The sequence below is a fragment of the Pelecanus crispus genome, chromosome 3, assembly GCF_030463565.1.
Source record: "Pelecanus crispus isolate bPelCri1 chromosome 3, bPelCri1.pri, whole genome shotgun sequence".
In the NCBI taxonomy this organism is placed as follows: Eukaryota; Metazoa; Chordata; class Aves; order Pelecaniformes; family Pelecanidae; genus Pelecanus; species Pelecanus crispus.
In genome coordinates, this window is record NC_134645.1 from 110,110,097 (window position 1) to 110,136,077 (window position 25,981).

At 38.1% G+C, this 25,981-nt stretch overlaps 1 protein-coding gene across 1 annotated transcript in view; it reads right to left on the minus strand.

Annotated features, from left to right (window-relative positions):
• Window positions 1–19,888, minus strand: part of SH3YL1 (SH3 and SYLF domain containing 1) — a 35,645-nt gene extending 15,757 nt beyond the window's left edge. Inside the window, exons 1-9 of the mRNA XM_009482157.2 lie at window positions 19,876–19,888; window positions 19,247–19,357; window positions 18,137–18,250; window positions 17,583–17,647; window positions 14,782–14,894; window positions 12,046–12,174; window positions 9,926–10,070; window positions 9,180–9,252; window positions 8,393–8,449 (exon numbers count right to left, since the gene is read on the minus strand). Of these exons, the coding sequence (XP_009480432.2) occupies window positions 8,393–8,449; window positions 9,180–9,252; window positions 9,926–10,070; window positions 12,046–12,174; window positions 14,782–14,894; window positions 17,583–17,647; window positions 18,137–18,250; window positions 19,247–19,357; window positions 19,876–19,888 (820 nt within the window). The remainder of the gene's footprint in view (window positions 1–8,392; window positions 8,450–9,179; window positions 9,253–9,925; window positions 10,071–12,045; window positions 12,175–14,781; window positions 14,895–17,582; window positions 17,648–18,136; window positions 18,251–19,246; window positions 19,358–19,875) is intronic.
• Between the last annotated feature and the right edge of the window lie 6,093 nt (window positions 19,889–25,981).

The following is a 25,981-nucleotide window of genomic DNA, read 5'->3' on the forward strand; positions in this document are numbered from 1 at the left end:
ATCAGGATTATCACCTTAATGGTGCCTTACACTTAAAAAATAAGTGCAGATTGCACTCAGATTTTCCTATGATTTAGCTCTAATTTCCTAATTTTTATTCCAAGCCATTAAAAAAATGCCAAAAAATATTGTTCTCCATGCCAGTATATCTGGTTCATATTTAGCATAACAGCTCTCTGCCAATGCATGCACACATCAGAAAGACCCCAATTTCATCCTAGCACGTCTGACCTCAATCTCTCTGTGCCTTGTTGTATTTTGAGTTAGCTGATTATACACAGTAAGTTATTTGTTTCTGTGTGACTGGGGAAGTCCTGCATGCTACGTATTTTCCTCTCAGCTTGCCACAACATAAGCCATAAGCAGCTTGATTATCTGACTTATTACATTCACAATAGTAATAGTACGATCCTAGCAAAAGTGAATCAGGGATAAAAATAGTCTCAAAAATAATTTCCTGGGATTTCCTGGGTTTGGTTAGTATTAAGAAAGAGCTCATAATAGCAAGAAAGTTAATACTGTGGGGGACAACCAGATGGATGTTTTATTTTTCTGGTAACTAAATATAAACATGTCACAAGCCTTGCCACTAAAAACACAAAAATAGACCAGGCTTAGCTAAAATTCTTAAAAAACAAACAAACAAAAAAGGTACTTTAGTTACTTTCCAGGGGGTTAACTTCTTCATGTTTACTAAATTAGTAGACAATGTCATGAAGGATTATGACAGATACATCATGTATCTCACTTTGTAAAAATTTTCTAAACCAAATATCTATTAGTGACACTGAGCTGCCTTACTGATTTTACAGTTTATAATCTGCTAGAGTTCCTCCTCAAATTATAGTATAGAAGGAACAGATTACTGCACAGCTTGATGATGCTTCTACAATGTGAAATAGTTCTACTTGATCCTACAGCAAATCTCTGCCTTTCTTGGAAAAGGAGTTATTCATGAGCTAAGGAATGAAAGGTGGCTTTTTTTTCAGTTCCAAATACACAGCACACATCCACAACACCTAAAGAAATATGCATGTATCTGATATCAACTGAGTTTGTTATTTTAATTGTTTTATCTAGTTTTCAGTTAATTACTGAAATCAGTATCTTTTATTCACCATAAAAAAATATCTTCTCCACTTCCCCATGAAGACACACAATGGGAGAACAATTTCATTAACCAGTTAACTTCCTTATCTACAAGGAGTAACAGCACAGGAATATCACAGGAAAATATGGGAAATTCAATTGAAAGAATGGCTTCCTTTATCAGCACTCTATCAGGTGGAGCAGATTATTCTATTTATCTCCAAGTTCTTATACCCCCATTAATGAATAGACTTTCAAAAGTGTACAGTCTAATGCCTATGAAAATGACTCAGGGCCAACATTTCTGAAATATCAGCCAGTCTCAGTGACAGAAATAAATCATGTTTCCATGGATGATTTCATTTCCAGCTCAAAAGCAAAATACATTTTTCCCCCCACTGTGAACCATGGAGTCTTCCTCCATCCTTAAAAACAACAGGTTTTGGATTCCTTCTCCCTTCCAGGTCTATGCAGATAGCATAGTACAAAAGCCATTTTATAACCTTACTTAACTAAAAGTTAAAACCTTTTGATGCATTTTTTTCTACAATTCAAGTTGGTAAATGATTCTGCAGAATGACGACACCATTGTAAATCATCTTGATCCAGAACAGACAGAAAGAAGCAAAAATTGCAATATTGACAATATTCTAGAAAGAGAGACTTTAAGCATATGCTTTCTGACAACACAGGGAAAGCAAAAACTCAGATATTACACTGGGGAAAAAGTTAGCCTGAGACCACAGAGACACCTGAATTTTACTGGCTCCAAAACTGATGAAATACTTCTACTTTACTATTGTGGTGTTTAGTCTTAATTACAATAAAAATGCTCAAGTCAAAAGTCGCTCATCAAGAGGAGATCTGGGCACAGTTACACTTCTCTTAGGGTGCAGTTGTCAGAATTTTTTTGTCAGTGGGTATTTCTGAATGTGGAACTGTATAGCTGATATAAATAGCTGTATGTTAGATTTCTAGTTAAATTTGAGTTGTACCAAAATAGTACTAGTTTTGTTAAAACTAAGTTAAGAGAGCATATCAGAAAAATAAAGTGATTGCTTCAATACACATTTAGCAAGCCTATTTTAAAGTTGCAAGTGCATAAAGTGATGGTCTCTTTCAGCAGGTCTAACTAAAAATTCCACTGTTTCACAACACTGTGTTTAAACAAGCTCAGCAGCACACGTAATTAGAGGAGCTAATTAATGCAGAGACAGGTAGAATGGTGTCCACATTCCAGGTTATATTTTGTTTTTTCTGTGAATTTGATCAATATTATCCTACAGGGTAGTAGCTCTAAAAATAACAACATCATAAGTCAGATGGAAACTGAATTGCCGAACAGGCATGCAAGTAAAATAAGTGAAACGAGGTAAAGTCACAAGTAAAAATTATGCTATTGTCCTCAGAGAGCTGCAAAACATTTTTTTTAAAGCATGTCCTGGTTTCGGCTGGGATAGAGTTAATTTTCTTCCTAGTAGCAGGCATAGTGCTGTGGTTTGGATTTAGTAGGAGAAGAATGTTGATAACATGCTGATGTTTTAGTTGTTGCTAAGCACTGCTCATGCTAGTCAAGGACTTTTCAGCTTCCCATGCTCTGCCAGGTGCACAAGAAACTGGGGGGGGGCACAGCCAAAATAGTTGATCCAAACTGACCAAAGGGCTATTCCATACCACATGACGTCATGCTCAGTATAGAAACTGGGGGGCCGTTGGCCGGGGAGCAGCGATCGCTGCTCGGGAACTGTCTGGGTATCGGTCGGCGGGTGGTGAGCAATTGCATTGTGCATCACTTGCTTTGTATATTATTATTATTATTATTATATTGCTATTATGATCATTACTATTTTACTTTATTTCAATTATTAAACTGTTCTTATCTCAACCCAGGAGTGTTTCTCACTCTTACTCGTCCAATTCTCTCCCCCATCCCATCGGGGTAGGGGGAGTGAGCGACGGCTGCGTGGTGCTTAGTTGCTGGCTGGGGCTAAACCACGACACCTCAGAAGCAGTCTATGAATTCTTAGTCCATATAATTGTGTTGGCTTAGTTAACACTTACATTTTTAACTGGCCACAAAAAACCCCAAAATGTACTAACAAAAAGAAATTCATAAACAGACCCTCAAGTTTCCCTGACAAAATACACTTCAGGAGGCATGAAAATCTGTCTCGGAATTCTCAGAGCAAATAGATTTTCATAGATCTACTGAACCATCTGGCATTCATAGGTTACTGAAAGAAACATTGAGATCATCTCTGAAATTATAGAGAATTGGGCCACACCTGATTCCTGGAGAACCATAACCATGAAAAGCAGCATCTGCGAGAGGGATTTAGTTAACATAAGCCGAGTTTACGACAACTTCATGGTACCACCTGATCAGAAAGGGTTGATATTGTCTCATCTGTTTTAACATAGAGTAACAATATGTAAGAAGGTTAAAATAAATAAATGAATGAATAAATAAATAAATAATAAAAAGGTAAGGACTGGAGTTTAGTCCAAATTCAGTATGGCTTTTAGGACCCCAAATCTTATTGATCTCAGTGAGCTCACATCTCGGAATTTGCTATTTGTAGCACTATTTAAAATCTGAGCGGAAAGAGAAAATGACTTACGACAAAGAGCTCATCAATCTGTTTAGCAATCAAAAGAAAGATCAAGGAAGATCAAAAGGTGATTTGATTACAGCAGAAGTGTCTCAAAGGGAACGAGGGGAACAAAAATAACTCTCTGGGTAGGAAAGGGCTCTTTAATATATTGAAGAAAGGCACAAACATCATTGTCTAAAAGCTGCAGACAAATTCATATGGGAAGGCATGAATTTTTGATAATGAGTTTGACAAATCACTCAAACCATCACTGAAGGAAGGAGGTTTTTTGTACCTTCTTAAAAACAGTGACAAATTTCTCATCTGCCTCTGCGTCTTCATCAGTAGGCTTCATATAGCACTTCTTTCAGTATGTAAGAATACAAATACATGCCTAATGAGGCAGTTACAATCTGTTAATATTTTCATATTATTTTCAAAGTGAAAAGTTTCTGCTGAAAAAACTAGTCACAATTCATATTTTGATTTTTTCAAAGTCCTCCTAAAGTTTTTTCAAGTTTGTGTGTTGATTTTATGCACAATAGCCTTAAGGGTTCAATGTCTGCAGACAGATAATTTATTCAGTTCAAAAATCTAAAGAAGAGGGCACACGTTTTCCCTAAGGTAAAATTAAGAAGTGGAAGGTAAGAAAGCCAGTGTTTCTGAGAGAAATCTAAAAACCTTGAACACTTAGGCTTTACAGGCACAAGTTTTTATGAGTTTGTTAAGCAAATCATATGACTGCTTAAAAGATCCAAAGAGCATCATTATTTTCTCCTAATTATGACGAAATACTTCGACTGTGATAAAGAGGAGTGCTTTTGTGTTTACAATGAGCATTCTGTCTTGTACTACAGTATTGTAGCCATAGACCCACCCTCTTGTTCATAAACATTCCTGAAAGGGAACATTTTACTGAGCAGAGGCAGAATGAAACACTAAGCAAGTACACATTTTCAAGGCCAGAAAACTCAAGCCCGTGATAATTTTTGATAACTGTGAACGAACAGTGAAAGAATAGTGTTTGGAAGGAAAAAGTTTTTTGCATTTTCATTCCCATTCCTGCCTCAAGTCCATTTCCTGATTGTTTCAGCATCTTGGCAATTTTAAGTGATTCTTTTCCAAACATGTGAAGCAGTCCTTTTCTGATTAGCTGAGCTAAGGAAAAAGAAAAAGGGGAAAAAAGACCCCCAAAAAACCCTGACTTCTGATTCTGAACTAATTGCCTGTTAATGATTCTGTTCTCACCAACATTCACTTTATCCCAGCTCCTGCTTTTACTAGCAGATAGCTACCCCTGCTGCTACCAGTTCAGTTGGGAAACCACATCACTGCAACGTTTGCAGAACTGTACAGTATTCGGCAGCCTGTTAGGAGGATAGACAGGTAAGTCAAGTAACCATTTATCTGCAGTTTTGGTTACTTGCTACTCCATGGAAGAACCCCAAGTAGAAATAACTAGAAAACACAACACCAATGAAAAACTAGTATCTAGGATTAGATATTCTAGTATGACAAACTATCAATCTAATGTACCTAAAAAAATTGTCCTAATAAAATAAACTTCTCCTGAGCCTACGATGCCCAAGTGGTCCACTAAAGAACCACAGGTCATTTATATTACAGACGTCGTACAGAACTCTGCAGAAACCTATCCAGATAAACTAAAGCTAGATCATGGCAATAAAGCTTGGAAGGACCAGGCTACCCTTTTATTAGATTGTACAACATAGAGGTGACAAGTAGAAAAATGAAACTGCAAATCTGTAATTCTAGTAAGGCATGAACTTTCATGCTCATAAGCAAATCTAACTTCTTTATCTGAACAGTCTCCAGAAAATTCTCTACTCCTGTAGAAACTTCATACTTCTTTGAATCACAATACGTATATCAGCTATGTTTGGGTTTTTTTCCAGAATTGTAAAAGGTCTCTGGAAATTATTTTTTTAAAATAACATTTGTGGTATTTCCAAGTTTCTGGAAACATTTTAAAGCATTACTGAATCTCATTTCACAACTAAATGCATTACCTTAAGTATTATTCACTTACATGAAAAAAAATCTACGTGCATCTGAGTTCAAGTATCACATTATCAGTCTAGAAAAACATGTTTTTCATTTAACATTTTTCTTGCATTTGAAACAGGTTATAGTACATTACCTATCAAGATAATTCAGGTCCACATAAAATAATTTAAAATGTTTCATCCACAAGTGTAGCTCTTCTTCCATCTAATGAGAAGAATTAATGTTTCAACCTTTCTACTACTTTTGTAACTGTTGCAAAACCAAAAACATAACACAAGCCAACCTCTCCCCTCCCCCACCAAAAGCAAGCCCTTACTACCAGCAACTGACAAGCTTGTTGCTTAGTATCAAAGCCTACCCCTGCACCAGCCATTATAACTAAAACGTAGCTTTCTAAAGATTCATTTCATTCACTCGTCTATGAGTTATCTAATAACTTTTTTTTTAAAACTAGAAAGATGCAAAAAATGTTGAACATTTTTTTCAGATCACTGTAGAACATCTGTTGCAGCGACTAATTCTGCCATAAAGATTGGCTAGTATGAGCTATAGGCAGCCTATATGTATCTTACCTGTAAGATATGAAGGAGAATGCAAAGACAATGACACATACATGATAGGCAGCTTTGTTGAAATCATCTGGACTATGAACAGGCAGGAAGAGATTATTGACAGGAGGTAATGGCCTTAAGGGTCCTTCTATTTCATCACTCAGCATTAATACACCCTTTATTGCTGATGTGAAAGGGACTGCAACTCTTTTCCAGCCTCCCATCAGCATGCATGTATGCTACGGTATTGAGACACTCAGGGGAACTGACTTCAGCCTTGACTTTTCCCTGTGGTAAGAACAATTCTTTAGCCTTTAGGAATATAGAGTACTTATGTGGATTCAGATAGCATTTGAACTGTTACCCGTGGAACACAACCTGCAATAGAAGGCAAAATATACCATGCCAAGCTTGTAAGGTAAACAAAAATTTACCATGAGACAACACTTCTTGCAGGAAGTGTCATTTACACAAGATCCTACTGCCTCTTGCACTTTTCAAAGATAAGCTTGTGTATTTCTAGAAATCATTAGGAATACTCAGTAGTAGACTGACTGAGTCTACATTTTGATTTCAAAGAATCTTGAAAGCCATCAACAGATGGCTCTGGAAGATTTCTACCTTGTCACTTGCAACTGAATGGAAGAACACTCCCTTTAATATAGCAAACGTGTGTGCAAGTTTTTCCTACTGCTTTAGAAACATGTTCTCAGTTGGTCAGGGTGGTTTTTTGTTTGGTTGGTTTTTTTTTTTAAGACTGGGAAAGTTTAGTTTTAAAGGTCAGAAGACCCATTTTCCTTTCTTTTTGGATGACAGCTGCTGAGCACAGATCATGAGTCATCATTATTTTCCTGGTACAAGTCCTACAGCACAATAGCAAATTTTGATTCTCAGGAAGTCTCTGATCTGCAGAAGTAACATCAACAGCTCAGCGTAAGATCCTCCTATGTTGGTTCCCTCAACACACACACCCCCACAACAGCACGTGTGGGGAGAAGATATGAAGGAGAATGCAAAGACAATGACACATACAACTTGTCTTAATTTTTCGTGAAAATCTCTAATTACATGAACTAAGAAATTAAAAACACAATCACCGTTTTGGTCTTCAGACAACAGAGTTTAAATACTGTGTTAAATCAAGGTACTCTGCCTGAAATAGACTTTTCACTATGATCTATTATCAAGCTTGATTTTACCTCCTTTTTCAACAGTAGGGAGAGATCTCGTTTCATTTTATTTTCAAGTGGTGCACGCAATATGTGAAAATGTGTGTGCATATTCACATATATATATACACGTAATGGTTTTGATCCCAGCAGAGACCATTAAAACATTTATCAAATGGACAATACATTTCATGGGAGAAATAATTTATTTCACTGACGTTGAAACAGCTAACAGTCTTTTACCTTTGAAAGATGAGACTCCTGGTGGGACAGGCTACTATAGCAGCCAAATGAACATAACCACTTCGATAATAAATTTTTTTCTAACATATCGCAAGTTTCCAGATGACGGGCCCCACAGTTCAAGCGTTACATTGCAAATACTACAGAGTAAGATTCTCCCATTAGAGCTGAAACTGCTTTAAGCTTAAGAGAATCATAACAGACAAATGAACAAGTAGTATCTTTTTAGTATAATGCAGAGTTATCTAAACTCAATACAAAAACCTCAAGGAGTATAACTGCAATGGAAATCTGTGTTTATGGCAGCATAATCAGATATGACCCGTGGAAGCACTTTTTAATTAAAACAGGAGTTATCGTACCTTGCATAAGGACTCGGACACAAGCTTGTTATATCAGCTCTCTGTTTCACTTCAATTAGGTGGTAACATAAAAGAGTTTTACTACTTGCAGTGCATTTTTCAAGCTCACTGAATAAAGCAAAAGAACTTTCGCTGTTCAGAAAAAGAACATGGTTGTTGGAATGTAAAACCAGGGAACAAGAATCACATTTATGAAATATTTTCAGGAGAGCATACAAGACCTGAATCTCATTTTAACAATGGACAATAAAGAAAAATATGTATGGCCAGATATTGTTAGATGTCTTCCAAAGTACTTTTAGGACTTCTCAGATTCCACACTGCATTAATAAAATATGTGTAAGTTTAGTACTTACCCACAGAGGCATAATCATTTGGAAGTTCAGGATAAAGTTTGTTTGTATTCTTTTTAGCTGAAAGAGAAAATTAAGTAGCAAGTTATATGATATACTAACGTATATTGTTATATTTCATATATTGCTTTTCTAATACATGTTCAGTAGTTATAAAATGATTGCAGTTATTCAAGGAGCAGTACAGAAGAAAAAATAAGGACTTTGCCTTATATCCTTGTCCAGAGAAATAAATCAATTTAACAACAGGAGCTGCACAGTAAAGCCTCGCTTTCAATGAGAGCACGTTAGTAGACAAACTGTTACGGAGCTAAAACTCTGCCTCCTCTGCTGTACTTAAGACCTCTACTTATTAAAAGATAACGACAACCTAAAAGAGAAATTTTCGTTTTCTAGAAACCAGAAGTTTCTAGAAGCAGGACTAGCAGTTTCTAGTAGGACTGTTCTTTTTACTAAGAAATTTCATTGTACCATGGGGCTTCTACGTATCCAATAAACATGAATGCTTCCTTTGAACTATTACATGATTCTGTAACTATACAAACACTACTTCTATAGCAAATCTGTCAGAGAGAAAAGGTTTGTTAATATAAAACAAACAAACAAAACCTTTACCCTTTATCACTGATGGCACTATCCCAACATGCTTTCAGTGTTTGGCCAAGGAAGAGTATGACAAAATATTTTTATAGAAACAGCTACTACTATAATAATTGCATAACATTCATTAGCTTTAATGCTCTAATTTTATATAGATAATAAATTAATCATTACTAAAATGTTTTCTAACCTGGTGGTGTTGGCCGAACAGTGGGTTTAGGTGGCTCTGGTCTTGATGATGGTCTAGCAGGTGGGTCATTTACCTAAAATGCACAATTTTTTAAAAAAAATTACATCACACCTGGAAATGGATTGTAACTTCAGAGCCTAGAGGTATGTCAAGTTACACTGAAAAAAGTATCACTCATTCTCCACTGAATGTATGAACTCAAGAAGCACACTAAAGTGCTAGTAATATACACATGACTGTAAAGTAATTCAACATGGATTTAACAAAGACGAAAGTAAATGATTGTCTATCAATAACATCAACAAGAAAACATCTACAGTTCTTAGTATTATATTGTAAATGTGATTGTTTGAAATGGAAGACAGAAAAAGTAGAAAAATGAAGAGTACCCATATCAAACCTGGTATACTCATTATTTACAGATTAACTTGATTAGGAATAGTTGAACAAAGTTTCCTAATCATCACCTCAGATTTGATTATGCACTATTATAAGAACAAGGATATATTTTGTTATTCTGGAAGATGCAAAGCAAACCCAGCAACGTTCTTGTCCAGAAGAACCTACCAGGCCAATACCTGAATGAATGTGTTACTCACATGCAGTATCTGCAATGTGTTATGCCCTTAAGCATCCAATAGAGAACTTAAGTATGAACATCAACATTACCACTAACTAGAAACAGTTCAGGAACAGAAAAAGCCTATGTGAAAAAGAGGTGCACAAACCCTTCTTTGTTCCCTTACAGATTTTCCTGGATTATTTTTTTGCTCTTCATTTTCATATACTTCAGTGAACGATGCTAGAATTTCATAAAGATCTTCTGCTTGAGCAGGAAAAGGCACATCACCAAGCAAGATGGAACTAGCCCGAATATCCTGCCCATAAAACCTGATACAAAACAAAAGATGCCAGGTATGTGATCACCATTACATTTTGATGTCTAGAAGAATCCATCTTGTGCAAATGTTCCTCCCTCCTCCCTGGCCCTGCATTTCTCCTCCTGATCATCTATGGAGAAATGACAGAACTAATTCAATGCCGTGAATTTTGAATGATAAGTAACTGCAGCAAACTTGAATGCCTACCTACCATTTTATTTCAAAATGTTCTTCACCAGTAATATTTTATTCCTGGTCATGCAGAATGCATCAGCTAGACCATTTGAAACCTAATCACACAACAAACTGAAGAAAGACACACCACTTTTGCAAGACGTTGTAATAGATTCCTTAATGATGTAGTAAAATTCCTTAATGGGAGCACTGGAACCTCAATTTTATGAATGGAGATAGCTGAAAGTTACCAACATACTTCATTAAAATCAGTATTAGTCTTTGCTGATATTAGCAGAATCGAAGTTTTCATAAACACAGAACATACAAGGGCAAGACACTCAGCAGTTCCTTGGATTTTAAGCTTAACAGGCTGCACAAAGGAAGGAGCATTTCATAAGCTGGGTATTTTCGCAAATTCAGTGATGCTCTAAACCAGATTTTTTTGGTTTCAAGTGGCCTATAAGAGTATTTCTCATTATGCAGTACATAATTCAATAGCTATCTTCTACAATGTTGTGCTCGGTTTACATGGCAAAGTTTTGGTAGGGGGTGGCACTGCAGGGGCAGCTTCTGTGAGAAGATGCCAGAAGCTGCCCCGTGTTGGACAGAGCCAGTTCCAGGTGGCTCCAAGACGGACCCACCGCTGGCCAAAGCTGAGCCCATATTTAAGAAAGGATAAAAAAAACTGTGCAACAGCAACTGGGAGAGGGGAGTGAGAATATGTGAAACAACTTTGCAGACATGAAGGTCGATGAAGGAGGAGGGGGACGTGGTGCTTCAGGTGCCAAAGGAGAGATTCCCCTGCAGTCTGTGGTGAAGACCATGGTGATACAGGTTGTCCCCCTGCAGCCGACATGAGTTAACGGTGGAGAAGATATCCACCTGCAGCCTGTGGAGGACCCCATGCCAGAGCAGGTGGATGTGCCCTGAAGGAGGCTGTGACCCCATGGAAAGCCCACGCTGGAGCAGGCTCCTAGCAGGACCTGTGGACCCGTTGGAGAGAGGAGCCCACACTGAAGCAGGTTTGCTGGCAGGACTTGTGACCCCATGGGGGACCCACGCTGGAGCAGTCTGCTCCTGAAGGACTGCACCCCGTGGAAAGGACCCATGCTGGAGCAGTTCTTAAAGAACTGCAGCCTGTGGGAAGGACCCACGTTGAAGAATTTCATGTAGGACTGTCTCCCATGAGAGGGACACCATGCTGGAGCAGGAGAACAGTGTGAGGAGGAAGGAGTGGCAGAGACAAAGCTTTATGAACTGACCACAATCCCCATTGCCCATCCCCCTGCGCCACACAGGTGGAGGAGGTACAGAAGTTGGGAGTGAAGCTGAGCAGCACGGAAAGATGGGAGGGGTGGCAGAAAGGTGTCTTTTAGATTTGTTCTTATTTCTCATTATCCTACTCTCTTATTAACTGGCAATAAATTCAAATAATTTCCCCAAGCCAAGTCTGTTTTGCCCCTGACAGTAATTGGTAAGTGATCTCCCTGTCCTTATCTCAACCCATAAGCTTTTCATCATATTTATTTCTCCCCCTGTTCTGTTGAGGCGGGGGAGTGATAGAGCAGCTTGGTGGGCATCTGGCGGCTAGCCAAGGTCAATCCACCACAGATATACAATCTCTAAACATTAAGCATCTTCTCAATACCCATTGCATGATGTCTATATTGAATACATGTTGCCCCTCAAGAATCCCTAAACTCAGCTCAGTATGTTCTTACAACAAGCTCTTTTTCCAAATTGAATGTGTTCTAGTTCATTTTGCCACTATGCCTTCACTGAATCATCTAGATTTGAAGAGAACTTACTTGCGATTTGTTTCTTTCCTTTCAATTAAGCAGGTTCCTTCCAGAGATACACCTGCAAACAGTCCTCGAGATTTGCAGTATGTATAGACAGCAGCAGAGCTTCTCAGGGCAACATCCCCTTCTAAGTTTCTAGAAGGAAAAAAGTTTTGGTTGATATTCTTCAATACGGCTTTGCAATGTGAACAGCAATTGTCTTTTTATTTTAATCCTACCAAAAGCCAGCAAGAGCTTCACTTCTCTCTGTTCTTACAAACTCTATTGAATATATTCAGCTGGGTCAGACTTGAAATCCATTTTCAGTTCTTATTTCAGACAGGACCCAGTACAAAGTAATTAATTTGTTTGATAAGGTTTCCTCTGAAGCACAGAACAATGTTCCCTCATCTGAACGCTCCATGTTAGACTTCCCCTTGCATTGATCAATCCGAAAATAATTAACCCATGTTTTAATCATGTTTTAAAACAATTTGATTATGTTTGTGGTGCCTTGGAACTCTATCCAATATATCCAAATCTTCCTTGATTTTATGGGGCCCAAAACAGCACAAAATATTTCAAGTAAGGACTTATCAGACCTCAATAGAACAGGAAGATTACAATGTTTGTCCTACACAGGATCACAGAATATTTTAGGTTTGAAGATACCTCAGGTAGTCATCCAGTCCAACCTCATGTTCAAAGCGGGTACAACATCAAATTGAGATGAGGTTACTCTGGGCTTTGTCCAGCCAGTTTTTGAAAACTTCCAAGGAGACAGATTCCACAGACAGTCTGAGTAACCTGTGTCAATGCTCAGTTATACTAATGTTGAATTTTTTTTTCTCATATCCAGTCAGAATCTTCCTTGTTTCAATTTATGACTATCACCTCTCACTATCTTGCCAGGCACCTCAGTAAAGAGTTGGGGTCTGTCTTGGTAATCCCCTGCTGGGAATGCAGCCTGTTAGAAGGCCTTGAGGTCTTCTCTCCCCCAAGGTTAAATATGCCGAGCTCCCCCAGCCTTCATGTGCTCCATGTCCCTGGACATCTTGGTAGTCCTTTGCTGGATGCACTCAAGTTCATAAACATCTTTCTTGTACTGCAGGGCCAAAACTGGACACAATATTCTAGGCACAGTCTATGAAGCGCCAAGTAAAGGAGAACAATCACTTCCCTTATCTACTGGTTACAGTTCTGTTGATGCAGCCCCCTACACTGTTCACTGCCCTTGCTGTCAGGATGCACTGCTGATTCAGCCTACTGTCTACCAGGATCCCGGCATGTTCTCATTAGGACAGCTGCTCAGCCTGGTAGGCCCTGCCTACATAACTGCAGAGGGTTCATCTAAACAAGGGTGCAGGACTTAGCATTTGTCCTTGTTTAATTTCATGAAATTTCCTGCTGGATCTTTCCTCTACACTCTCTAGGTCCATCACTCTGAATGGCAGCAATGCGCTGAAGTGTATTGGCTTCACCACCTGATTTGGTGTCATCCACAAATTTGAAAAACATATTTTACATATGCTCCTCCAGGTCACTGATAAAAATATCTAGCAGGAGAGGTCCCTGGAGAGTCTCCTGAGGAATTCCACAAGAACCTGGTGTCTGAGTACAACATGAATCATTTACTGCTATTCTTCAAGCCTGATGATCCATTTCTTCACCTATTTGCTAGTCTGCCCCACCCCAACACCTAGGCCATGATGTCCCAGCTTGGACACAGGGATGCTGCAGGACAGCATACTGAACGCCTTGCAAGACAGATGACATCCACTGCTCTCCCGTGATCCACAGATCTATCTCGTCTGTGGAACAGGCATCATCTTTTTATTTTTTCAGAAAAGATGAGAAAGCGTCAGTAAAACCATCCTAAAAACAAAGGCATAAGGAGGCGTACGTCCCATGAGAAGAGTCTGAGGCAACTGGGCTTGGTTAGCCTGGAGAAGAGAAGGCTTAGGGTGGACCTAACAGCAGCCTTCAAGTATCTATGAAGAGACAATCAAGAATATGAAGCCAGGCTCTTTATAGCAGTGCACAGTGGAAGGACAAGAAGCTATGGACATAAACTGAAACAAGAATCTTTTGATTGGATGCAAGGCAAAACTTTTCATGATGAGAACAGCTGAGCAGCAGAGCAGATTGCCCAGAGAGCCTGAGCTATCTTCATCTTTGGAGGTTTTCAAGACTCAGTTGGAATAAAGGCCTGAGCAACCTGATCTGAAGTCATGCTTTGAGCAGAAGATTGGACTAGAGATCTCCTAAGGTCCCTTCCAAATTAAATTATTCTGTGATTATATCATCTCATCCTTTGAAGCAAGCTGGCTTAACCACTTAGGGTTTAAAAGTAATTATTTGGTGTATTTTTTATTTATTGTCAGGCAGATCTGTGGTGACAGAAAGCACAGGCCCATAGATCAATGAAAATACTAGTTCAGTCAGGCACAGTAGCACCTGTGCTCTTTATTGAGCCTAGCCAAACAGCCTCCTGCAAAAAGAGAATAAGCCTCAGAACCCTTTCCTTCTACCAATAAATGCCTTTATCAGGAAAGAAAAAAAGGAAAAAAAGCAACAAATGACTGAAAAGGTATAACACTACAAGAACAATATGGTCCGGTCAATATATAGGTTGCACAGGTTGTTTTGTAATATATCAAAAAAAGTCATGTGAATGTTTATATATAGCTTTAAAAGCTATCGTCCATATTTAATTCTACCCCATATTTAAATCTACCCCATATTAGGAAGTATTTTACTCACCTCCCCAGAGGTCCAATTGCCACAGTGAGATTTCCTCCAAGTGTAAGATTCCCTCCTTTGGCAAAAGCTTCTACTGCTCTTTCATGATTCAGTATTATCACTAAGTCTGAAACCTATACAGTATCAAATAAAAGTACTGTACTTTTTAAGAAGAAAGTCAGAACGGCATGGGAGAATAATCTTAGTTGAAAACAGGTGGAAGCGTCAAAGATATTTCCTTCCCCAAACGAAAACTAGCTCCAGATTTATCAAGGTTTTAATTCAAGCAAGAATTTCTCATTCTCTCAGAGAATTACTTCCTTTCTTCCAAAGGATTCTTTTGAAACAGTATTCATAGCAAAGTTGATACTTTTTCTGCAAGATATTTAGAAACTAAAAGTCCTTTCACTCACATTTTTAAACAAATCTGATTTTTTTTGAGTGCAGATATGGTCAGTATGTGATAGACAACAACTGTAACAGAAATACTATTTTAATTCAAATGCCTATTACCATCAGTACTGTAAAACTATAACTCTCTTCAATTTAACAAATTTCAATAGAAGTCTCCTACAACTCTTTTACCAAACTATGAAGCATTTTAAAGAAGGAAAAAGTCCTTCAAACACAAGCATGATCCTGTAAAGATCACTCTATCTTACCTGAAAGCTCAGTAAACACACTACATGTATTAAAAAAAAAAATGCAGCAGTACCAGCCTATCCAACAGAGTAGATTATACTTTTGTAGCTTATTGTGATGGATTATTTTTTAAACAGATGTGCCCAAGGACTACTGTGCCTGATCTTTCATCTGATGGACTTGACTGAAAGCCAGGTTCAGAAAAACCTTTCAACTTACCCCAAATTCCAAACAGTGACAGCAGGAAATACAAAAGGAAATACCAGATTATTTGCAAAACAAGGCTGGCCCAGAAGTATTACACACAGTGTAAGAGAGGCCTTTGTTATTAGCCCCCTGGTAACCTCCACCCCATCCCAAACAAAAGATGGCTGACATGACTTCAGTTTCTGAATCATCCAGGGATGGAGAAGGAATGTCATTCAGGATACTGATACCTCCTCTTACCCATTAAGAGGATGAATCCACAGCTAAAGCTAAATGAATCCACAGTGAGAAAACCTTCAAGGAAAGCATTTAGATGAATATTAAAATTGGTCTTTAATTTGAGGTACCAAGTTGTTTCACCTTGAAAAACATGCACATACTATGACTTCTGAAGTCTGTGATTTCCTTCTTGTTTAAAACCACCCATAAGTACCACTACAACTATGTCAACTATAATCTCTCCTACAGGAATAAAATTCAACAAATTTCTACAAGGTTTACGTTTATATATTACTAAAAGAATGCTGAAATTGGACTCTGGGCTCCTAAGCCACTTCGGTATTTCTGAATAGCATCTCTTCTCTCGAAGAAGTAAATAAGATTGTATTATAATAATGCCAGTAAGGAAACAGTATTTTGTAAGCTGACCAAAATTTCAAATGAAGGGGACAACATTGCTCAGAAAAAAATACCCTCTCAGAAATAGCTTCTGTACTGAAGTTATTTGAGTAGTATCAATAGTAAACGGTTAATTATCTAAAATATCAGATGGAGATGATTAAAGGAAAAGTTTCATAGACTAATCAAAGCATCTGAAGAGTCTGTTTGATTGTCATAAAAGAAAAGAAAAAAACAAAACAAACCAACCCCAAACCCTGGGGCTCAAACTCAATGTTTTGTAATGCATTCAGATCCTGTAGCCATGAAAACCAAAGAAAAACCCTTACGAAAATTAGTAATTTTGTATTCACAGCATGCTTTAAAAAGTGCACAGTAATAATGCCTGAGATCACACAATGAGGATACGATAAATACTGATCCATTGTTCATTATGTGAGTGCTGGGCTGCCAGGACAGGGATAGCTGGCTAGTTGTAGGAGATACACTGGGGGCTGACTGCTGCATACCACCCAGATCAGCTATGCATGTATTCTTCTAAAGAGCAGAATGCCCACAGCAAGAGATCTTGGTAGCAGCATGCTGTTACTTTGATTTCCTTCAGGAATTGGTAGAACAGAAGCTAAACAGAAAGAGAAGGACAAGACTGGAGGCTAGGGTGGGAAAGAGGAGGAAAGATGTAAACAAACAAGGGTGAAGGAACTGTGAGGAAGAAGAGACGGGAGGCAGAGGCAGAGACCTGTCAAGGCTCAGATCAATAGGATTTCTCTAGACATGTTGAGAGTGTCTTACTAACTGTTTCTTCTGGCTGGAAACTCGCTCATTTTCTGTAGCATTCCTTCAGAGGAGGCACTGTCGGTTTTGGTGCTCCCAAACTGAAGGGTGAAGTCAGTAATCACAAGTTTGAGTGGGAATTTGTGAAGTACAGTAGGATTAGCTAGGCTCCGTTTTACTCCACTTTTAGTTCTTTTCCCTGTTTGTTGCCAGATAAGAGTCCTTGTGCTCCTTAACAAAGTATTTAATACAGTATTAAGTATAGGATACTTCTAATTAACTCCAATTGGCTTATATATGAACACTGACTGTAAGTTTTCCATAAGGGAAAAATTCAGTCTGCTAGAAGTGAGAAACTGAGGAATTAGCTGTTATGCCACTACTTTTCCTTTAAATCTCTCCAAGCAATTAGACTGATCAAAACCCCACATTTTGTTTGTCTTGTATAAATTAATTTATAATAGCTTTTTTACACAGAAAAATAGATCCTACTATCTCACCAACATTTAGATCTTTGTTAATGCATTTTAATTTCTTGCAAAAAAAGTTACCAACAAGTTATTTCAAATGCAAAATTATACCTCAATTCCAATTTCAAATCCACCACCAAGGCCAGCAATTCCTATTGCAGAAGGAGCAGACCAGGCTGTCAGGCAAAACAAGACAAATTTACAGAACTTTTAACAAAATACTGATTTTATTATTAGAGTTCAAAAATGTTAACAAGTTCCCTATTTAAAACTATGTTCACAACCACCAGAATGAAATCAGATAACTATAGTGGTCTATCCCACTGATAGGAATGTAAGAAATACAAACCCTCATTTAATGAAATCTTTGTTACAAATTACTTATCATACAGTTGTCCATGACTGGACATAATTCATTATTCTAATGAACGTTAAGCTATAGGCTTTTATATTTCAGACTTTTCTACAAAGACACTGAAAGCATGATTTAAAACTGGTCAATGTAGGCACAAAATTTTGAAGACAGCTTTCAAACCAAACATTGTCACCTGCTGGTTTGACTCCTCACATATCTCATGTTTTATGCTATGAAAAGAAATAATGAATAATCTTCTTTTTTTCCTTTTAATTCTCCCATGAAGTACCAAAGGAAAATATCCACTTACTTCCGTTAGGAAGACGAGCTAATACAATTCCACTTCCGCCTCGAGCGGTCACCAAAAATCCAGCTTTGATAACAGACAAAACTGCAAGGCCTTTGGCTTTAGCTATTACATGGGCTGAAACAGCAAGATCATTTATTCAAGATCTTGTAAGACTAGTTCAAAGAGAAGAAGAAAACAAAACTCTGCATTTAACAATTTTGAACATGTAACAGTCAAATAATCGAAGCAAAAGCTTAAAGAAAACAGCAATAAAGCTGAACTGATAATGACACCACTCCATAGTCAACCACAAAGCTAGTCACAGGTTACATTAGCCTGTGCTGATCTCTACACTGCCACAACTGCTTCACCTATCCCAGTTAGCTCATACAGAATTAGTTTGCTTATTGCCATGAGCACTGTGTGTGAGTATCCTTAGCAAGATAAAGAGGCAGTAAATAGTTGACATCCATCCAGGAGGTCTGGCTTTATATCACAGCAACACACAGCAGCGTAATCAGCTTATATCATTAGATGGTGTTTGTGGCAAATAAAGTGTCATCATCCTGCAAGTCTTATTACAGGCCTTCTAGAACATAATAGTTATAAATTCAAAGCCACAACCAGCAACACCAGATGAAGGAAGACACTAGGAGAAACACAGAACAACAATTGCAAAAATAAAGAGGACAGTAGCAAATAAGAGTGTTTAATCAGTATCAAAGGAGAAATGTACCCTGATCTCATTCCTTCAACTTATTTTCACCTAGCTAATTCTGATAAACACAGATATTCAAGAACTAGAGCTACTACTCCAGGTTCTCCCTTAAGAACAGACACTCACAGGGTGAGCATGAGACAGCCCACCTACCCCAGAGAGCAGCCTTCCTGTGCAGGTACCCTGTGGTTGTAAATATGTAAAAGATCTCTCCCAGTAAGTAATGTCTGCCTAGAATATAGCAAACTGAACCCCTTTACTTCCAAAATATTTTCACAAAAGTTATGGCACCCTAGATCATTCCTCCCTACGTTATGGTCAGTGAAAACAGAGGAAATTGGTAAAGAGAGCAGAATTTTAAACCAGGGGAGCACCAAAGGTTTCAGCTGAATCAAAACATTTTCTTTACTCACGAGGTATAATCTTATCGGGTCCATTTCTGGAAGTTATTTCTGTGAATTCTCGTAATATTTTAGCTGCCTTTTTAGCTTCTGACTTCAAGTTGGAAGGTATAGGGTTATTCACTGTAAAACATGAAAGAAATAAGAAATTATGTCTATGGTCAGTTCAGGACAGCTCATATAAAAACAAATCAGTGTAATTTGTATGGGAAAAGTGATTCTTTACAAATGAAGAGTAAACCAAACAAACCAGGAAACAGCAGATATAAGAAATGATCTTCTGCATCAGACCCACATTTTGTCTCTGATGGTAGTAACAGAAGACGCCACTTAAGAAGAGCACACAAGCCCGGTTCTTTTCTGCAATCACTTCTCCTTGTAATTCCTCAGAATCCACACTGATAAGAGCAAGGATGTTGGAAACACATCCTCAGTTGTTCCTATCAGTATTTATTTATGGGCTTGTTGCATATGAATTTCTCTAATACCTTTTCAAACCTGCTAATACTCTGCGGCAGCAGTTCACTACCTGCTACTTAAAGAAATACTTGATCTATTTTAAATTAATCTACTAGTTACAGAGAATGCCTGCTAGTTCAAGTCTCATGAATTCTGGTGAACAACCACTGCATCCAACTTACCCACTACCTTCATGCTTTTATAAATAGCCACAGCCCCCCAGCCTTCTCCACTTCTTCAGGAGTCCCAGCCTTCTTAGTCTCCCCTCAAGGTAGTTGCTCCATCGCTCTGATCACCCTGATTGCTCTTCTCTGTACCACCATCAACTCTGCTGTCCTTCAAACCTACAACTGTTGACCAATGGACATACAGTACTAAAAGGTTAACACCTCTGCTTTCTCTGTACATTAATGTATTTCTTTTCTCTTACAGAACTAAACTTCATCATGTTCTGAAAGTGAACAAGATTCTTTATTAGATCTCAAGAAATTTCCTTTAGAAACCTACTTCCTGTTGAAGTGCTTATCAATATTTTCTCTCCAGTGTGATCCAACATAAGCACCTCTGTACATTTCAACTGTGGAAAAAGTAGGGATTAGGAACAGATTATGTTTGCTTCACAAAGCCATAGACTACAGTAGCAAACACAAGAAATCTTGCCATTTACCCCCCAAATCCACGAGATCATAAATTCTGCAGAATAGTGTTGATTCTGTTTAGATCTACCAGATCTGCTGTCATTAATCAACAACTGAACAGAATCAAGTATTATAAGACATTAATATTCTGCAACAGTATAAATAACATTTTATGTATGAACAGTATCGTTTCATCTGTAGATTTGCAAAAAGAGGACTTAGGGCATACAAAAAGATATGAGTTAGTCTTGATTCTTACATCTACTAAACCCCCTCAAAGCCATCACTTAAATTATTCTTGTTTCCCTGTCTTGACATACCAACACCCACCATTTCCAAGTTTATCAGCAACAAATTGTCCCAGTAATACATGCATATATTGTCAGACCAAAGATGCATCTAGCCTCACGTCTTGTCTCTGAAAAGGAGTAGCAACAGTATTTCCATAAAATTCCACTGTTCTTAAATTCACAAACGCATAAAAAAGACCATGCATAGAGAAAAAACTTTCAGTCAAAAGTGGCCTAGATTTTTAACTGGTATTCCCTGAACATTCATTCACCTCTTCAGTCTGGGCAACATTCCCACCCAAAGCCAGGAAGGTGAAGACTAAATACATTCTGAGATTAAGTCAATGAAGCTTGGAGAGCAATTCAGCTCAGACTAAGTGAAACACCTAGCAGCAAGTCAGCCAAGTTTCTGTCCAGGCTCCATTGACTAGAATAAGAATTACACCTCTACTTCTCAGAGTGAAGTATATTCCTCTAGTATGTTCTCCAAGCAAGAAGGAAGACTCCTAGAAGAAGAGAGATTTTGACAGCTGAGACTTTGAACTAGCTTCCCCTGTGAAAGCTTGTAGCAACACTTGGCTTTGGTGAAAATGCAGCACATATAACATCGGAGAGTTTGAAGTGACAGCAGCCATCACGAGGTTGTGCAGAAGTATCAGCCTCTGGGAACAGAACGCAATAGATGCATAGAATGCAACAGACTAAACTGCGTTGCAGTAACAGAGAGAAGACATACTAATTCTGTCTCTTAATCATCCCTTCTGTTTTCAGAAAGTTAAGATGATGGCCAAGTCCTCATGTGTGAAGGGATAGGGGAAGGTGAAGCTCTAAACTCTAAGAACTCAAGACTTTCAGAAAAAGCTATTGGCACATGCAATTTTCTCTGACTGTTACGGCAATAAAATTGTAAGCTAGCTTGCAGGAGTTTTGAACATACATTTCTTCTTTGGTTCACCAGGCTGGCTACATGGACACAGCAAGAAGAGAGGCCAGTGTAGCCCAAACAAAACATGAACAGACAATTGCTTCTGGTAGATTAACAAACTGGGCTGGAGCAAATGTCTCCCTTACTTCCGTTGTTTGTACCTGACATTGCATTTTCAAATCAGAGGGGAAACACTGCCAGTGTGTTATAAGAGAAAAATAGGAAGATTTTTGCTTTTCTACAGAGATACATTGAAGCAGTCATAAAAAGCATACTGCAACACCATTCTTCTCAAGAAGGCATGACTAATACTTCTAGCATATTATAATTTATAATTCACAATTAATTTTGTAACACACAGTGCATGACCATTTGCATAATCAGGTGAACACTTTCATATGTAAGTTTTCACTTAACTTATAAGTCTAGAGGTCTCGATTTTGGGGAGGGTAACCTACCCAGTCTTCCCAAGATACACATTTCATGGTACTTAGTTCTTCTTACTGTTCAATAAGATTAAAGTAGAAGATATGCTTTATTTTGACTGTGGTAAAATGGACAGTTACATGCCTGATCATGCAGGACTCCTAGCAAAGTGATCAAGACAATGAAAATAAGATGTGTGCACACTGGAGATAAAAACACATTATGGAAGTAAAGTAAGCATTACCCAGCTTCTAGATTACAGAGAAACAAAATACACTTCTATGCTCCTCTCACTGTCCTCTTCCTTGTCTTTGCATGCATTCCATCCTCCCCTTTGCTTCTCTTGGGCCAACCTCAGATTTTGAGGTGTCTCTCCAATTCATTTCTTCCTACTCCTAAAAACGTGGGGGGAAAAAAAAGCAGCTCTTACTTCAAACAGATTAGGAGACAAATCCCTTAGCTAAGTCCACGGAGAAAACATGAAATGTTTTGAGATCTAAAAGTCTGCAAACAGGAAGAGATGAGTTAAAAAACAAACAAACAAAAAAAATCAATTTACAGTTTTCATATGCATTTTCAGATTCAGAATTGCTTTATTAGCCCGCAAAAGTAATACGGTTATTACCTCACTGTCTCTTCAACTCTCAATACATAACTCAATACATAATTGGTTTCAAAATCAAGTTTCGGCTGCACCTTGGGGCAGGAGGGAGGATGTCAAAGTAACTCTTTTCATTATTTACTTTGAAAGTTTCACAAGATACCTAGGCTGACTCCATGATTTTCCTACCTGGCTTATTTTTATCCTGGTTTTGCTACTTATCTGCACTATGACTCTAAATATTATATTCCCAATTGCAAACTTTGCACAGAAAAATAGCATTGCTTGAGCAAACTGAAAATTATGTATTTCCACTCCAATCCCTCTAAAAGGGTATTCTTTGTACTGCATGTTGTGTGGTCCCTTTACTATCAGGGAATAGGGGACACAGAGAGAGATTCCTCATCTAGCAGTATACAGCAACAGTAAGCATGAGAATAACTTAACTACCTATCCTCAAAATAACAACAGAAACTTCACTCTCTCCCTGTGTTATTTGTTGCTTACATCAATATTGCTTCTCTATCCCCTGGATACCTACAGGAATTCACACTTCCATTGTCTTTTGTTTTTTCCCTTCCTGCCACAGACTGAAGCAGTTCAGGATTATTCTTCTGGACTAAGACACAGCAGGATGATTTGACAACAACATTCTGCCAGTTACTTTGCATGGAGCCAGATCTGTGCATTTTCAGAAGCGGGCTAAGAAACGGATGACATTTCTAAAGCACAGCAGAGGTACAGAGGTGGGGAGAGGGAAGGAAGAGGTTGAATGCACTGTCGACTGAAGAGCTCAGAGCTACACCTTGTAGAGAAGGTTGCAAGTAAGACGATTTACAACCAGATTTTAATTTAGACAGTAGCAGGTATAAAAATTAAAGTGACTTTAATTGGCAAGCAAGTATGGCACAGAAAGGTTTTAGTAACAATGGACAGGACCAACAAGCCAACTGATTAAACACTTCCATTGCTGAAAACCAACACAGTAACTCAAAGTGGCTACCATATGATTCTTTCCACAGTGGCTCGTTTTGAGTTCCTTTATTTACTTCCATAATGTCACACAGATACTAAGAAACTAGCAGGATGCCTACAAGGGTCTTGAGGAACTCATGACTTGTTATTAAAAAAAACCAGACAAACAACCCCCATAAAAAAACCCCCAAAACAAAACCCAAACAAGCCTACACCCTGACCTTAATTACAGCTAATATGATGCTTGATAAAGCCTGGGTGGACTCCCATTTTGCTAAGATTGCTAAAGCTACAGCAAATCTAATATTTTTATCACTGAGGAAAGGGGAAGGTTTGGCTCTCCCTCTTAGGTTATGCCACATTCAAGATTTTGTTGACAGCATTCAAGATTAAATAAGGACACAGACAACAATCAACATGAAAAAGGCAAAGTTTAATGGTTAGCTATATAGCATGGGAGAGGCCTCTTGCTACCAAGTTTTAGATCAATCACTTTCGTAAAACTTTGTCCAAAGGCAAAGGACATTATGCATTTGCATTAAAAAAACAAATAAGTGGAAAATTGCACAAATATGTCAAAGACAATTCGAAATTTTTTTTTCAAAGAAGTACATGGAGGTTTGCACTATAAAATGGTGGTGTTTGCCCCAAAATACAATAGAAACAAAATTACTAAAGATTATAGTGAAGGTTAGGGACAAAATCTTGTTTCTACTTATTTTAATCACCGTATAAACAGACAAAACCACAAATGGGATTTCTGTGACATCGAAAATGGTTTAAACATCTCTTCACTTAGCAAATTGTCCTCTTTCCCCTCAAGCTTACCTTAGGATTTGAACTGTAAAATTCTTAAAACCTGATTTAATATTGAAATTTCATTGAACAGGCATTATAGAAATATCTGCTTTTTAATAAAAATATTGTACTAAATCTTTAGAAACAAGCAGAATTTCCATGTTCAGTTTACCCCTTCAGTAACATAAGGAATAATTCTGTACACTGTCTTCACTATTAGCTTTTAAGTATGCATATATAATTGTCTGTTTTGTATTCAACCAATGCTCAGGAAAGAGGTAACCAGGAGCAATAAGACAATAATATCTATCAGGAGGATATACTGACTGATGGATTTGGAATACCGTGACCAGTGAATGCTCAGCTGGGAGCAAGCTTCATTTGCACTGCTGCTTGTTGTTGAACGGAGACGATATTGAGCATATGTGAGTCAGCAACACAAACCCCATGGGGAAATATCACACCAAAATTGATTAACTGCTTAATTTCTGAGCTGATGAGGCAAGTGCGTCAGCCTCTAATTTACATTCTGACTAACAGTAATAATGTGTTGGCTGAACATTTGGTGAAATTATCTGAGCAAGGTGTAATGAAGAATAAAGCCTTTTTACTTAAAAGCTATAAGTAATTCTGATATAATCAAAATTCTGCTGAATATGAACAGATGAAATAAAGCATGGCAGCGTTACAAGAAGCTGAATATCAAAAGTACAGTTTCAAAGAAGATCAATGATAAAGTGGAGACAAAGCCTCACATGCAGGTTTCATGCATATGTTGCCCATGTATGTATGAGCTTTGAAGTATTTTGGTGGAAGGTGGTTCGGGGTTTTTTTTGGTTACAAAACAAAGAAAAAACAATGGCAAATATCTCCTACGAGCCTCAGACAGTAATTCAGTCTTCACTTTCACTTCACTAAAAAGTTCAGAAACAGCATAAGAATACACTAAAACATAGCTGATTTGCAAATAACCACAGTTAAAGCAGCAACATCAACACTAAAAAGCTAGTATGAACAGAGAACATTCAAAATTATAAATTAAGAACATTCATAAACATAAGAACTAGCATAGTCAAGAAAGGTTCAATAACAACATCTAATGGGAAAGAGAAACCTGAAAAGCAAGACAGTACAGTGTTGGAGAAGAGCCTAAACAAGAGATTTCAATTCAGCATTCTAATTAAAGAGATGAATGTAATTTTGGTTTCACAAACGTGTAACACTGTGGTACTGTGGTAGCCAGCTCCAGCCCTGGGATTCATCAGGTAGTTGGAATTCCTACAACAACGTGCAAGACGTGCATTGTAAGCATTTTAACTAGCACAAGAAAAAGTGATTTAGAGCAGTGAATGACAAGAAGCAGACTATGTTAAACATGCACTTTGGTCAAACAACCCCATGCAACGCTACAGGCTTGGGGAAGAGTGGCTGGGAAGCTGCCTGTCTGAAAAGGACCTGGGGGTGCTGGTTGACAGCCGGCTGAACATGAGCCAGCAGTGTGCCCAGGTGGCCAAGAAGGCCAACAGCATCCTGGCTTGTATCAGGAATGCTGTGGCCAGCAGGAGCAGGGAGGTGATTGTTCCCCCGTACTCGGCGCTGGTGAGGCCGCACCTGGAATACTGTGTCCAGTTTTGG